Consider the following 13,324-nt stretch of genomic DNA (forward strand, 5'->3'; position numbering starts at 1 on the left):
CCAGGAAGGGCCCTGAGCACCCCTGGATATGACGGCCCGAGCCCAGAATAAACTAATAAAGCCAGAAGCTCCCACGAGAGATGCACCCAACTGGACCCCGAGGTGCAGCCAATGAGTGACGCTCACTCACTGTGCCCAGAGGTCAGGGGTCATGGAAGCTCCTCTCTGTTGTAACATTCCACGGACCAACCTCTGCTCACCCCCAGTCCCACTTCCCCGTAGCCTCCCCTGGCCTCCCGTGCCCTTGCTCTCACCTCAGACACTCTATCTGCCCGCAGCCTGCCAGGGCCTCGGGGCTGCAGGGCTCCAGGGGGCAGCCCTCAAACTCCAGGTGGATGCGTTCTTCCCTGTGCCCCAGGACATTGGTCACGGCAGCCAGGTCGCCGTAGGTGAGCGGGAAATTATGGAAGGGCAGATGACGGGGGAAGTTCCGGGCGCTGAAGCCGGCCAGCTCGGGCTCCTGCGTCTCCCCGATGCAGCGACAGAGCTCGACCACCTTGGGGCCCGTGAGCTTGCGGGCGGCCAAGTTCCTCAGCACCTGCACCACGGCCGCCTGCCTGGCGCCCAGCCACGCCTCGTCCCTCTGGGCCAGGTGGCTGAGGAAGGGCCGGCAAGAAGGGGCGGCCAGGCCCGCCAGGAAGGTGGGGAGGGTGTCCGAGAGGCGCGGGCTGGCCGCAGTCCTGAGCACCCAGCGGGAGGAGAGGGCCACGTGGCGGGCCAGCGTCTCTTTGTCCACAGCGGCACTGGCCATCAGGTACAGGGCAGCGAAGAACTCCTGCAGGCTGAGGGAGGCGAAGGCACAGCTGGTCTCCTGGCCTCCTGGGCCTGGGGTCAGCAGGCCGTGGGCATCCCCGAAAGCCATCACAGGTGGACGGGCGTCTCTGGCGGAGAAGATGACCTTCCCAGCCTCCAGGCCCCTGAGGGCCACCTCGCCCAGGCCCAGCAGGGCGTCAGCGGGCAGTGGCCGCTCAGGGCTGAGGAGGAGCACCAGCCGAAGGTACATCTGCGTGACCGTGGGCGGGAGGGCGGCCGAGGGGCCCCCGGAGCCGCCGGGGGGCGGGTGGCAGAGGCAGAGGCAGGCGAGCTGGCAGAGGGCGGGGACGGCACACATGCCCCGGACATGCCCGCCGGCCCGCAGCACGGACAGGGCCGCCTCCCGGGCCGCCTGGTCACCGAAGAAGCGGCCCACGTACTCGTCCATCCGGGGCCCGTCGAAGCCCCACACGTGGACCAGGACCGCCTCCTTGGGCAGGCAGGCGGGCAGCTTCCCCGGGCGCGAGGTGGCCAGCACCCGGCAGCCGGGCAGGAGGGTGCCCTGGCAGAGGCCCGAGAAGAGGGCGAGGGCGGAGCCGGGGGCCTCGGGGCCGGCCTGCAGGGCCTGGTCCAGCCCATCGAAGATGAGCAGGACGCCCTCCGCCCGCTTCTCCAGGAGCCGCAGCACCGCGCCCATGTCCGCCTCGGCGGGGCCCGGGGCCGCGTCCAGCAGGAGCCGGGACAGCGTCAGCGGCCGGGGGAGCAGGTTGAGCAGGCGGAACTCCAGCAGGAACACGGCCTGGAAGCGAGGCAGCTGCCCCTCCGCCCACATGCGGCACAGCTGCCGGGCCAGGGTGGTCTTGCCCATGCCCGCCTGGCCCAGGAGCACGGTCACCCGCGGGCCCTGGCCGGTCCTGGCGGGGAAGAGGTCCTGGAGGCCGCCGCGGGGGCCGTCTTCCGTCAGGGGCCCCCCGGGAGCCTCCTGAGAGTCCAGGGCCGCCGTGGCCCGGCTCCACTGCAGGATCGGGGGGACGTAGACGCGCTGGGGGGCGGGGGCCCACCGGGGCCCGGGGACGTCGGCTGTGTAGCGCTGCTGGGCAGAGGTCCTCAGCCGCTGCAGGTAGCTGCCGGCCCACTCTGCGGGAGCAGGGAGAGGGGGTGAGGGCGAGAGGGCCCCCCCGGAAGCCCGGAGCCCCAGCTGCACGTTGGGGGGCTGGAGTGGGTGAAGGGCACACAGGGGGCTCCCGTGCCTCGGGGTTCCGAGAAAGCACCCCGTCTTCTGGGGCATGGGCCTGCCCTCCCTTAGCGGGCGCTGGACGCTTTGGCACCAGCAGGGGGGAATGCAGGGACTCTGTTCAGAATGGGGGGAGGGGACAGAGGCACTTCCTTCCAACAGCTGTTTAGGGAGTGCTCTTGCTGCTTTGGTTTGGGGGCACACCCAGCTGTGCCCGGGGCAGACTCCTGGCTCTGTGCTCAGGGTTCACTCCTGGCAGGGCTCAGACGGCTTATATGTGGTGCTGAGGATCAAACTGGGGCCGACTGTGTCCCTGTCCTAGCTCCCCTTTCAACATCTTTTTTTTTTTTTTTTTTTGCATTTTGGGCCACACCCGGCGATGCACAGAGGTTACTCCTGGCGGTGCTCAGGGGACCATATGGGATGCTGTGAATCGAACCCAGGTCAGCCGAGTGCAAGGCAAACGCCCTTCCCGCTGTGCTATTGCTCCAGCCCCTCCCCTTTCAACATCTTTTTGCTTGTCTGTCTGTCTGTTTGTTTGTTTGTTCTGGGGCCACACCCGGCGGGGCTCAGGACTTGCTCCTGGCCCTGCACTCCGGGATCTGTCCTGGTACTGCTCGGAGGACCATGTGGAGTGACAGAGGTAGAACCCGGGTCAGTCACGTGCAAGGCCAGCACCTTACCCGCTGTACTATCACTCCGGCCCCAGGAACCACTTTTCACTGAGGGCTGAGCACCTTCTGAGGCCACCAGTGGGGGCCCCTGTGAACCTCCCTGAGGTTGTGGCCTCTTTTACACAGTTGTGGCTCCCTGGGCCAGCCTGGGGGTGGGGTGGGGGGTTTCTGGCTTGAAAGCAGGGGTCACTAGCCCTATGTCGCCCTGTGAGCCGTGGAGGGGGCTCTACCTGTCCTTAGGCTGGCTGTCGGGGTGGGGGACAGGCCTGACACCAGGAGGGGACATTCTCAGCCTCAGGCCTCGTGAGTACCTTTGCCCCAGGAGGTCCCTTGTGACCTGTCAGGGGGCCGGGGGGGCCCTTCACACCCAAGCCAGCTCCTCCTTGCCCAGCTGGGACTCCTGGTCCTTCCCTCCTGGGAACCGTCAGGACAAGAGTCACCGGCACCTGGAGGCTTGTCAGCAGGGGCACCAAGGCCAGGAGCCGAGTCCTGTGCCAAGGCCACCCTATATCCCGGCTTCTCCCCACTGGTACCCACCGAGCTGCTGCTTCCTGCTCTGCTTCTTGGGGGGCGACATCCCACAGGTCTGGTGGCGACGCTTGAGGCCTGGAAACAGGAAGGGCTGGGCTGAGGGGGGTCCCCAAGGCCTTTGGGGAGCTCCGTCCACAGACATGCTGCAGACAGACACAGGCATCCACACTGGAGCCGAGTGGAGGCGGGCAGCGGGCACAGAGCCCAGCGCCAGCTCCTGTCTACACGAGGGTCCTGGGCTGGGAAGAGAACGGTCTCCGGGCTGAAGATTTCCTGTCCCGGAGAAGCCCTCAGGGAGGCTGAGACAACGAGCCAGCTCGGTCAAGGCCAGTGCCGGTGGGGAAAATCCATCTCCCCGCAGGTGTGGCCAGGCCCGCACCTTCTCCTGGTGCCAGTCCCATCACCCACTGCCTCCGCCACCGGCCCTCCCGTCCCTTCACGGTTCCTCTCTGGGGCCTGGGTTTCCGCCGGTCACTTCAATGCCCTTCTGGAAGAGGCTGGCAGAGGAAGGGAGGGAGGAAGGGAATCGAGAAGAGGGGCCGGAGTGATAGGACAGCGGGGAGGGCACCCACCTTACACACGGCCAACCCAGGTTCATTCCTGGCACCCCCCCCCCCGTGTGGTTCCCGGAGCACTTCCAGCCGTGACCCCTGAGAGCTGAGCCAGGAGAGAGCCCTGAGCATCACCAGGCGTGGCCCCCATCCCCCCTCAAAAAAAAAAAAAAAGAAATTGAGAAAGGAGAGGGAAGGGGGAAAGAGCATTTGTGGAAGCAACATAAGAAGTAAAGTGGGGCGGGGCTGGAGCGATAGCACAGCGGGTAGGGCGTTTGCCTTGCACGCGGCTGACCCGGGTTCGATTCCCAGCATCCCATATGGTCTCCTGAGCACCGCCAGGGGTAATTCCTGAGTGCAGGGCCAGGAGTAACCCCTGTGCAATGCCAGGTGTGACCCAAAAAGAAAAAAAAAAGTAAAGCGGGGAGACTTGGCAGTGAATCCTGGAAGATAGCAGCTCACTGGAGATCTCTCCGGACCCCAGACCCCGGACCCCATGCCAAGCTGATTCCACCAGGCGCCTCAGATAGAGCAGGTGTCCTCTCCACCCACTCCAGAGGAACCCCTGGTGGCCACAGACTTCCAGAAGAAAAACTTCCAGGTACACAGGAACAGGCCCTGAAGACGCCAGGCCACATGGTGGTGGCAAGTGGACAGTTGGTCCCTTCCCGTCTCCCTGCCCCTCAGGGTCCTGGCTGTCACACCCCCGAACTGCCTCCAGGTGACTTTTTTTTTTCTTTTCAGGTCACACCCAGCGATGCACAGAGGTTACTCCTGGCTCTGCACTCAGGAATTACTCCTGGCGGTGCTCAGGGGACCACATGGGATGCTGGGAATCGAACTTGGGTCGGCTGCATGCAAAGCAAACGCCCTACCCACTGTGCTATCCCTCCAGCTCCTCCAGGCGACATTTAGGCACGTCAAGGCCTTGATCCAGAGACTCCCAAATGAATCTCAAAATGGATTAGCCCCCTACAGAGATGTCTCCGGACCCCAGTGATTTACAAGTTTAGAATTCCAGGACCGCGTGGCTGTGAAGTCTGCCGGGCTTCATGATATTCATAATAAGCAATGGAAAATAAATTATCTAGCATCTGCCTGTGGCAAGCAGGCTTGAGTGGTGGTGGGGAAATTTGAAATAATGATGGTGGAAAGGTGTAATGGTAGGATTGGTGTTGAAATATTGCATGGAATTAATCAATGTGAACAACCTTATGAAAATAAAATTTAAAAATAAAAATAATGGATAGCTATTAAAGATGGAAAAGTTAAAAAAAGAAGAAGAAGAAGAGGAGGAGGAGGAGGAGAGGAAGAGGACGAGGAGGAGGAAGAGGAGGAAGAGGAGGAGAAGAGGAAGAGGAAGAAGGAGAAGAAGGAGAGGAAGGAGAGAAAGAAGGAGGAGGAGGAGGAGGAGGAGGAGAAGGAGAAGAAGAAGAAGAAGAAGAAGAAGAAGAAGAAGAAGAAGAAGAAGAAGAAGAAGAAGAAGGAGGAGGAGGAGGAGGAGGAGGAGGAAGAGGAGGAGGAAGAGGAGGAGGAGGGCTGGAGCGATAGCACAGCGGGTAGGGCGTTTGCCTTGCACGCGGCCGACCTGGGTTCAAATCCCAGCATCCCATATGGTCCCCTGAGCACGGCCAGGGGTAATTCCTGAGTGCAGAGCCAGGAGTAACCCCTGTGCATCGCCAGGTGTGACCCAAAAAGCAAAAAAAAAAAAAAAAGAAGAAGAAGAAGAGAGAAGGAGGGAGAAGGAGGAGGAGGGGGAGGTGGGGGAGGAGGGGGAGATGAAGGAGAAGATGGAGAAGGAGAAGGAGAAGGAAGGAAAAGGAGAAGGAGAAGAAGAAGAAGAAGAAGAAGAAGAAGAAGAAGAAGAAGAAGAAGAAGAAGAAGAAGAGAGAAGGAGGGAGAAGGAAGAGGAGGGGGAGGTGGGGGAGGAGAAGGAGATGAAGGAGAAGATGGAGAAGGAGAAGGAGAAGGAAGGAGAAGGAGAAGGAGAAGAAGAAGAAGAAGAGAGAAGGAGGGAGAAGGAGGAGGTGGGGGAGGAGGAGGAGATGAAGGAGAAGAAGGAGAAGGAGAAGGAAGGAGAAGGAGAAGGAGAAGAAGAAGAAGAAGAAGAAGAAGAAGAAGAAGAAGAAGAAGAAGAAGAAGAAGAAGAAGAAGAAGAAGAAGAAGAAGAAGAAGAGAGAAGGAGGAGGAGGGGGAGGAGGGGGAGGAGGAGGAGGAAATGAAGGAGAAGATGGAGAAGGAGAAGGAGAAGGAGAAGGAGAAGGAGAAGGAGAAGGAGAAGGAGAAGGAGAAGGAGAAGGAGAAGGAGAAGGAGAAGGAGAAGGAGGAGCAGCACAATTCAAGGGCTTCTGCTGCTGCACACTCAAGCCATTTTCCACTGGCAGTCTCTTCCAGAAGAACGGGGAGCAGGGCCTTGAAGGGGGTCCCTGGGCGTGCGTGTGGGGTGCAGCACAAGGCAGGAGGCTCGGCTGCGGACAGGGCTCAGTGGCCCCGCGGCAAACCTGCAGCGTCTCTGACAAAGGTCCCCACACTGCGGGGCCGGGGATGTGGCTGAGGGAGAGAAAGCTCAGGCCACAGTTCCCGCCGAGGAGGGACACAGGGAGGCCACTTCCCAGAAACAGGAAGCCAAAGGGAGGTGACGGGCTGGGGGGCAGCGGGGGGGAGGGCGCATAGTCTGGCACATGATTCTCCCCTTCATCTGCCCGGGACCCCCTTCTGATCCTGGTTCCTTCCCTGAACCCCCGTCCCACCACGCCCCTCCCCGTTCACGCGACTAGCGCCTGTGGCCCCCCTGGAGTGCCCCTGGGGGTGGCCCTGGTGGAGACGGGCTTGTCTCTCGGGCTTGTCTCGCGTCCGTGGAGTCTCCGCGTGACAGGGAGCAGGAGCCCTGCGCAGGGACAGGGTGAGGTTGCACAGGCACGTTGAGTTGATGGAAAACCAGAACCGTCCACTTTGGGGAAACGGTAACAAGGTAACGAGTTGCTATTCTGTTGGACTTTGCCACAATTACAAAAAAAGGGAAGGGAGCAGGGTGCTGAGTTTGCTCGGGGGTGGAGGTGGGCCCCACCAGTGACGTGGCCAGCACTGATGCCTACTCGGAAAGTCAGTCAGAGGCTGACCCTGAGTGTGGGGTGCCTGGCCCAGGTGTCTGTGTCCTGACAGGGGACTGAGCCAAGGCATGGGGTGGCGGCTGGGCCACAAGGACCAGCAGCTTAGGGATGGGGAAGTCAAAGGCAGCATCTCCCAGTGAAGCCAGCGACGGAGGCCTGATGACGCTTCTAGAAGTTTCCACCCCAGACCCCCGGGTTTGCGAGCCAGGAAAGGCTGTTGTAGCCTGGCAAGGCCCAGAAGTCCAGGGTGGGTACTTGGAGGAGGATGGGGCTGGGGGCAGCTGGGGACAGTGGGAACTCCCCCGTCAGCCTGCGCTGGGTTTGAGGTGGGGTCTAGTGCACACACCCCTGCCGCCCCCGCCCCTCCCCCCCAGCCCCCAGCCTCACCAGCGTGGAGCTGAGAGTCATATGAACTCTCTTCCTCCGCCTCCTCTCCATGGGGCTCCCCTGAAAGACAAGATCAGTGCAGCGGGCTGCGGGACGGTGGGCTCCGGCGAGGGTGGGGCGGGGGCAAGGGGGGAAGGACGGGGACTCTCGACGCGTGTGGCGGCGGGCTTATACACCCAGAGGTGGCGTGTGAGCACGCAGAGGTGCGTATGCATGCCTGCACGTGTGTACAGGCGTGCACAGCACGCGCGGGTGTCGAAGCCCAGGTGAGCACGCCGAGCGCGCGCCCCTCTGCGGGTGCCCCCCACGCGGTGGAAGCAAGAGGCGCCCCCCAAAATGCCTGCCGCGCCGAGCTCATGGCCCCTGCCCCTCTCGAGAATCAAGGTCCCGACCAGAGCCCGGGGGGGTGGGGGGGGGAGAGAGAGAGAGAGAGAGAGCGAGCCCTCTCGGACTTCCGGGGCTCCTTCCTGGCTGGAAGGAACCACCTGGAACCCTGGTCCCCGGGTACCTGGGCGGGGTAACGGGGAGGGAGCCCCGGCCCTCCGCCACCCCGAATCTCCAGCCCATGTTGCAATAGGGTGTGTGCTGCGGGACACGCGCCCTGCACTTCGCACGCCCTCTGTGGGACTCCGACTCCGGGCCCTGACCCTCCCTGGGCCCTCCTGGGGCACCCCCTCCCCGGGCCCCCCTCCCCGCCCCGCCCTTACCCTCCTCGTGGCCCCAGGTGCTCAGCAGCGGCACCTCCAGGTCCAGCGGCAGGTTCAGCTCCATGCACACGCAGTGGATGAACCTCTTCCAGGTGTCGGGGCCGCGGGTGTACAGCCGCCGCAGCTGCAGAGAGACCCTCCCCGCGGGGTCCGCGCCCTGGTCTCCGCAGCCCGGGTCAGCGTCGGGGACGAAGGCCCGCACCTTGCGGTCTAGCCATTCCGGGTGCTGGCTGAGCAGCTGCACGATGCGGTCCCACTGGTTCCTGGCGTCCAGCTGGAGGCTGAGGCGGGGGGGCGGGCAGAGGGCGGGGTCAGGGGGGGACAGGTGAGAGGGGCCAGGAGGCCCGCGACCCGGAAGCAGTCAGGGATCTTCCAGACCAGGCGCCTCTCAGGGGCCTCAGAGCCTCTGCCTGGTGGTGCTGGCCAGGATGGGTCTCCCGCCCCGACCCCACCGTCAGGCCGCCCGTGTCTCGCCCGGGAACGGCCCTGCTTGTCCCTCTGCACGATGCGCTCTTCACCCCCGAGGGTGCTTTGTCCTTGCTTCCGGGGCCCAGGGTGCTGCGCTCAGAGCTCTATTCACGGCCGACGGTGGATTGTTCCCTCAAGTCTATGCCCCCCTTCTCCCCTCCGAATAGGCCTGGATCAGAGGGCATCTGGGGTCCACTCTCCTTCCCAGCCTCCCCTGCAGCTAGGCGAGACCCCGTCACTCAGTTTGGCCAGGGGAACGGGCGTCAACGTGTTCTACCGCTCTCTTGGCTTCTTCCTGTTGGCTGGGAGGAGGGCGTGACGGCTGGCACTGGGCAGCCGTTGCGGGTCAGGAGGTGAGCACACCAAACTGTCCAGGTGCCTGACTCTGACCCTGGACTTCGGTGACATGATAAGGAATCTCGGGTTCCAACGTGCTAACCCACCCAGCCTGGGGGCTGTCTGCTACTCATGGAGAAACTCAGTCCTGGCTAATGGAAACCACAGCCTCTGTTTAAGTAAAACTTCCCCTTCCTAGACGGGAATTCTCAAACCACCTGCTGGTAGGAGCAACAGAAGGAAAGGTGGGGCATGGCCAGGACCAGAGCTAACAGGGCAGAGTTGGTTAGCTCTGCGGCAACGAGGGGTGCACGGGCGGGAGAGGCAGGTGGCCAAGGAGGACGTGGGGGAGGGCAGTGAAGGGCTGTGTGGGGGATGGGCAGGGAGGGCCGTGGGGGATGGGCAGGGAGGGCCGTGGGGGATGGGCAGGGAGGGCCGTGGGGGAGGGGCAGGGAGGGCTAAGGGGGGGCAGGGAGGGCTGTGGGGTGGGCAGGAAGGGCTGTGGGGGGTGGGCAGGGAGGGATTGGGGGAGGGGCAGGGAGGACTGTGGGGAGGGGCAGGGAGGGCTGTGGGGGGTGGGCAGGGAGGGATTGGGGGAGGGGCAGGAAGGGCTGTGGGGGTGGGCAGGGAGGGCTGTGGGGGAGGGGCAGGGAGGGCTAAGGGGGGCAGGGAGGGCTGTGGGGAGGGGAGCCATCCTTACTTGGCCTCCTGGCTCATTGTCGATGTCCAGGGTCACAGCGAGGGGCCTCCCGGAGTCCCTGCCCTGAGCTGGCCGCAGGCTGCTCCCATGGCGCAGGCCCTAGGAGAGGAGCAACAGGATCCTCCAGGCCCTGTTCCACGGACGGCCCAGAGACCCCTCCGGGGCCGACCCCGGCCGGCCCACCTCCGCTCCTCCCGCCCGCTTTGCCCACTCCAGGCCCCACGTGCCCCCTGCCACCCCGGCCCGGGGGCTCGGCTCCTCCCTCCATTAGAGTGTTCCCAGAGCGGGGTCTCAGCGGCCCGTCGCAGGGAGCCCGGTTATGAGTTTATTCCCGGAACCCCTCATCCCCACGGCCACGGGCCGCTTCCCGTCCCGACAGAACGCCCAGGGTCAGGGCGGGCCGTCTCTGCCCCTAGGTGTATTATAAAGCCGCTTTCAAGCATCCAGAACGTTCTCCTTGGCGCGATGCCGGAGGCCTGCCTGGCATCAGTGCTGCCCGACGCCTGGCTCGCAACCAAACCAGCACGGGGGCCCGGGGGGGAGGGGAGCAAGGCGGCTGAAGGCCGGCGAGGACAGGCCGAAGCTGCGGTGGCATGTGGACCGTCCCTAGGGGGAGGTCCCGGCCCAGGTCTCGGGGCTGGCGGGAACTGGCCTGACAGGCAGGGGCTGTGCCAGGCCTGGGGGGTCCTGGGTGCGGCTCCTCTCAGAGCTGCTTCGGGGAGGCCGCGCAGGCTTGGGAGGCGGGAGACCCTGATTCCTTCCTGGGCCTGGTCCCGGGCTGAGCACCCAACAGCCAAGCCCCAAACTGCCTAGGCAAGGGTCCCTAGGGGGGAGCCCCGGGGAGCACTGCTGGGGAGTACTGCTGGGGAGCCCTTTCCAAACAAAGCAGAACAAAAAGATAAAACAAAACTGTCCACTTCGAATACAGGAAATGCAGGGGTGGAGCGGGGCCGGGTGAAGCCAGGCCAGGCTGGCAGCTGCTCCCGCCCTAGGGGAGCCCGAGTCCGGGGTGGGGTGGCCGGGGACATCCTGGGCAAGGCGGTGGGGTTGGGGAGGGCCCTGAGCAGCCCTGATTCTCCTCTCCCCTCCCCTCCTTTTCTCTTCCCTCTCCTCTCCCTTTCCCTCCTCTCCACTCTCTCCTCTCCTCTCCCCTCCTCCCCTCTCCTCTCCCCTCCTTTCTTCTTCTCCCCTCCCCTCCCCTCCCCTCCCCTGATCACCTTGGGTGATGCTGAGGGTGCACAGAGGACCCCCTAGGCCCTGGGGGAGACACGCTGTATGAGTGACTATGAGTGACGCAGGCGACACAGTTGTAAGACAGCCGGAGTCCCCGCAGCAGAGTGGCTTGACCACAGAGAGTGAAAGGGAGCCTCTCCATCGGGGAAGGTGGACGGCGCCAGGATGTGGTCGCAGAGCTGAGCACAGTGTAGAGCACCTGCCCCTCTCTCTGAGGCCCTGCCACCTTGGCCTTGAGGTTCCCCGCCGGGCACCCCTCCCCCACTGTGAAAGGCACTGTGGGCTTGGAGAGCTCAGCCAGAGCAGCGTATTCCGAGCATGTCCCGACCTGACGCTGGCCCCGGCCCACCAGGACCCGCTGGACTCCGGATTTCCGGGACAGGGGACCCAGTGCCCGCCCTCTGCCCACCCAGTGCGGCTCTGTCAGATCCCTCCACCTCTTGGGATCTTTCCATCTCATCTCAAGATGGAGACAGTGCTCCAGGCCTGCATTGTTCCAATGTGCGTGTGTGCATGCATGCGTGCATGTGTGTGTGTGTGTACGTGTGTGCATGTGCATTTCCAGGGTTTGAACCCAGGGTTTCACACATGTAAGGCAGCCACCTCACCACAGAGCCCTATTCCTGGCCCCCAACACTTCTCAAAAAGATCAAACTTGGCAAGTTAAAATCGCTTACATTCATCTTCTACTTTTGTGTATATGGGGCACTGCTCTTAAACAGTGCTCAGGAGGCCCCCGGAGGTGGTGGTTCAGGGTGAGGCCCCGAGGATGCAGTGCTGCTCAGACCATGAGGTGCCAAGGAACCTCCTGGGCCACCCCAGGGTGATCAGGGGCCCTGTGTGGTGCTGGGGATTAAACTAGGACTGGCTGTGTTTAGTCTCTGCCCTCTCTCTCTGGCCCGTGTTTTTTTTTTTTTTTTGGATCACACCCGGCGATGCACAGGGGTTTCTTCCTGGCTCTGCACTCAGGAATTATCCCTGGTGGTGCTCAGGGGACCATATGGGATTCTGGGAATTGAACCCGGGTCGGCCACGTGCAAGGCAAACGCCCTATCCACTGTGCTATTGCTCCAGCTCCTCTGGCCCGTGTTTTAATGAACTTTTGGCAATTTATGCTTGTTGAGAAAATGGTTCACTTTGTCAAGAATGTTCAAATTTCATACAGGACCCAACTGTATTTTCTTTTCCTTCTTTCCTTCTTTCCTTCTTTCCTTCTTTCCTTCCTTCCTTCCTTCCTTCCTTCCTTCCTTCCTTCCTTCCTTCCTTCCTTCCTTCCTTCCTTCCTTCCTTCCATCCTTCCTTTCTTCCTTTTTATTTGGGAGTATCACAACCAGTGATGCTCAGAGGGTTACTCCTGCCTCTGCACTCAGGAATTATTCCTGGCAGTGCTTGGGGGAGCACATGGGTGCTGTGCTTGGGATTGAACCCAGGTCAGCTGCATGCAAGGCAAATGCCCTACCCGCTGCATTATCGCTCCACAATCCCCCCCACCACTGTATTTTCTTGTACTTGTCTTCATATTTAATTCAACTTCTGAATTAATTCACTAAATAATTCCATTATCATTTTATCCTTATGAGACTTGCCAGCACTTGGCATTTATTTCCTTCTTTTTTCAAGTTTTTGGGCCAGCTTGGGGACTATGTGGGATATCAGAGCTAGAACCCGGGTCGGCCACGTACAAGACAAGCTCCCTACCTGTTGTATTATCTCTCAGCCCCCAGACATCACCTTTTAAATATATGAAAAAATGACTGCACATGGGTGAGAAAAAGGAAAAAAGACCTGATAGGAAAGAGAACGGGTGGGGGTGTCCTGGGTGATAGTATAGCAGGTAGGGCATTTCTCCTATGTGGCTGACCTGGGGTCGACTCCCATAACCCCATTTGGTCCCTGGAGCCCGACCCAGGAGTAAGTAAGCTCTGAGCACCTTTGGGTGTGCCTCTACCCTGAAGGAAGGGGGAAAGAGGAAAGAGAAATCGCACAGAGCTCCGGGGCCCGCTCTGCACTGCACGCAGCTGAGCCTGGTCTGAGTTTGAGTCTCAGAACCACAAAGGACTCCAGAGCACTGCCAGGAGGGAGCCGGAGCCCCCCCAGGAGGGGGTGATGAGCACCTCTGTTTGCTTCTTTCCCCCTTACGAAAGGGAAAGGCAAACGGGAAGCGTGTGCAGCAGAGAAAAGGTGAAAAGATGCTCAATTCACAGGAAATGCTACAACGATCAAAGATGCAGCAGTGCGCCTCTCACACAGGCCCTTACAGAGCCGAGCTCGGGAAAGCAGCTGACACGCCGCGAGGAGGGCAGGAACAGAAGCGCCTTTATCTGCCGAATGGCAAACGCCCGAGACCCAAACCAGGCAGCTCCGCACGCGTGTTTGCCTGTGGGATAGGTTCTTACCCTTATCTCTGTTTGTTTGGGGACCACACCTGCCAGTGCTCAGGGCTTACTCCAGGCTCTGTGCTCAGATCGCTCCTGGTACGACTTGGGGGGCGGCAGGACCACTGGGGTGCTGGGGATTGCGCCTGAGCCAGCCACGCAAGGCAAAGCACCTACTACCTCTCCAGCCCCGCTCTTACTGTTCTACAGAAAACGGGAGAGAAGGAGCGGCTGCTGTGAGACAGGAAGTGCAAGCAGGCAGCCG

General features: G+C 61.9%; 1 protein-coding gene across 1 annotated transcript in view; it reads right to left on the reverse strand.

Annotated features, from left to right (window-relative positions):
• The window catches only part of NLRC5 (NLR family CARD domain containing 5), a 51,912-nt gene extending 42,365 nt beyond the window's left edge, over positions 1–9,547 (reverse strand). The window contains exons 1-5 of the mRNA XM_055145638.1: positions 9,452–9,547; positions 7,948–8,228; positions 7,241–7,300; positions 3,199–3,267; positions 255–1,890 (exon numbers count right to left, since the gene is read on the reverse strand). Of these exons, the coding sequence (XP_055001613.1) occupies positions 255–1,890; positions 3,199–3,267; positions 7,241–7,300; positions 7,948–8,228; positions 9,452–9,468 (2,063 nt within the window). The 5' untranslated portion in view covers positions 9,469–9,547. The remainder of the gene's footprint in view (positions 1–254; positions 1,891–3,198; positions 3,268–7,240; positions 7,301–7,947; positions 8,229–9,451) is intronic.
• Positions 9,548–13,324: the final 3,777 nt, after the last annotated feature.

This window comes from Sorex araneus, chromosome 8 (assembly GCF_027595985.1).
Source record: "Sorex araneus isolate mSorAra2 chromosome 8, mSorAra2.pri, whole genome shotgun sequence".
NCBI classification, from domain to species: Eukaryota; Metazoa; Chordata; class Mammalia; order Eulipotyphla; family Soricidae; genus Sorex; species Sorex araneus.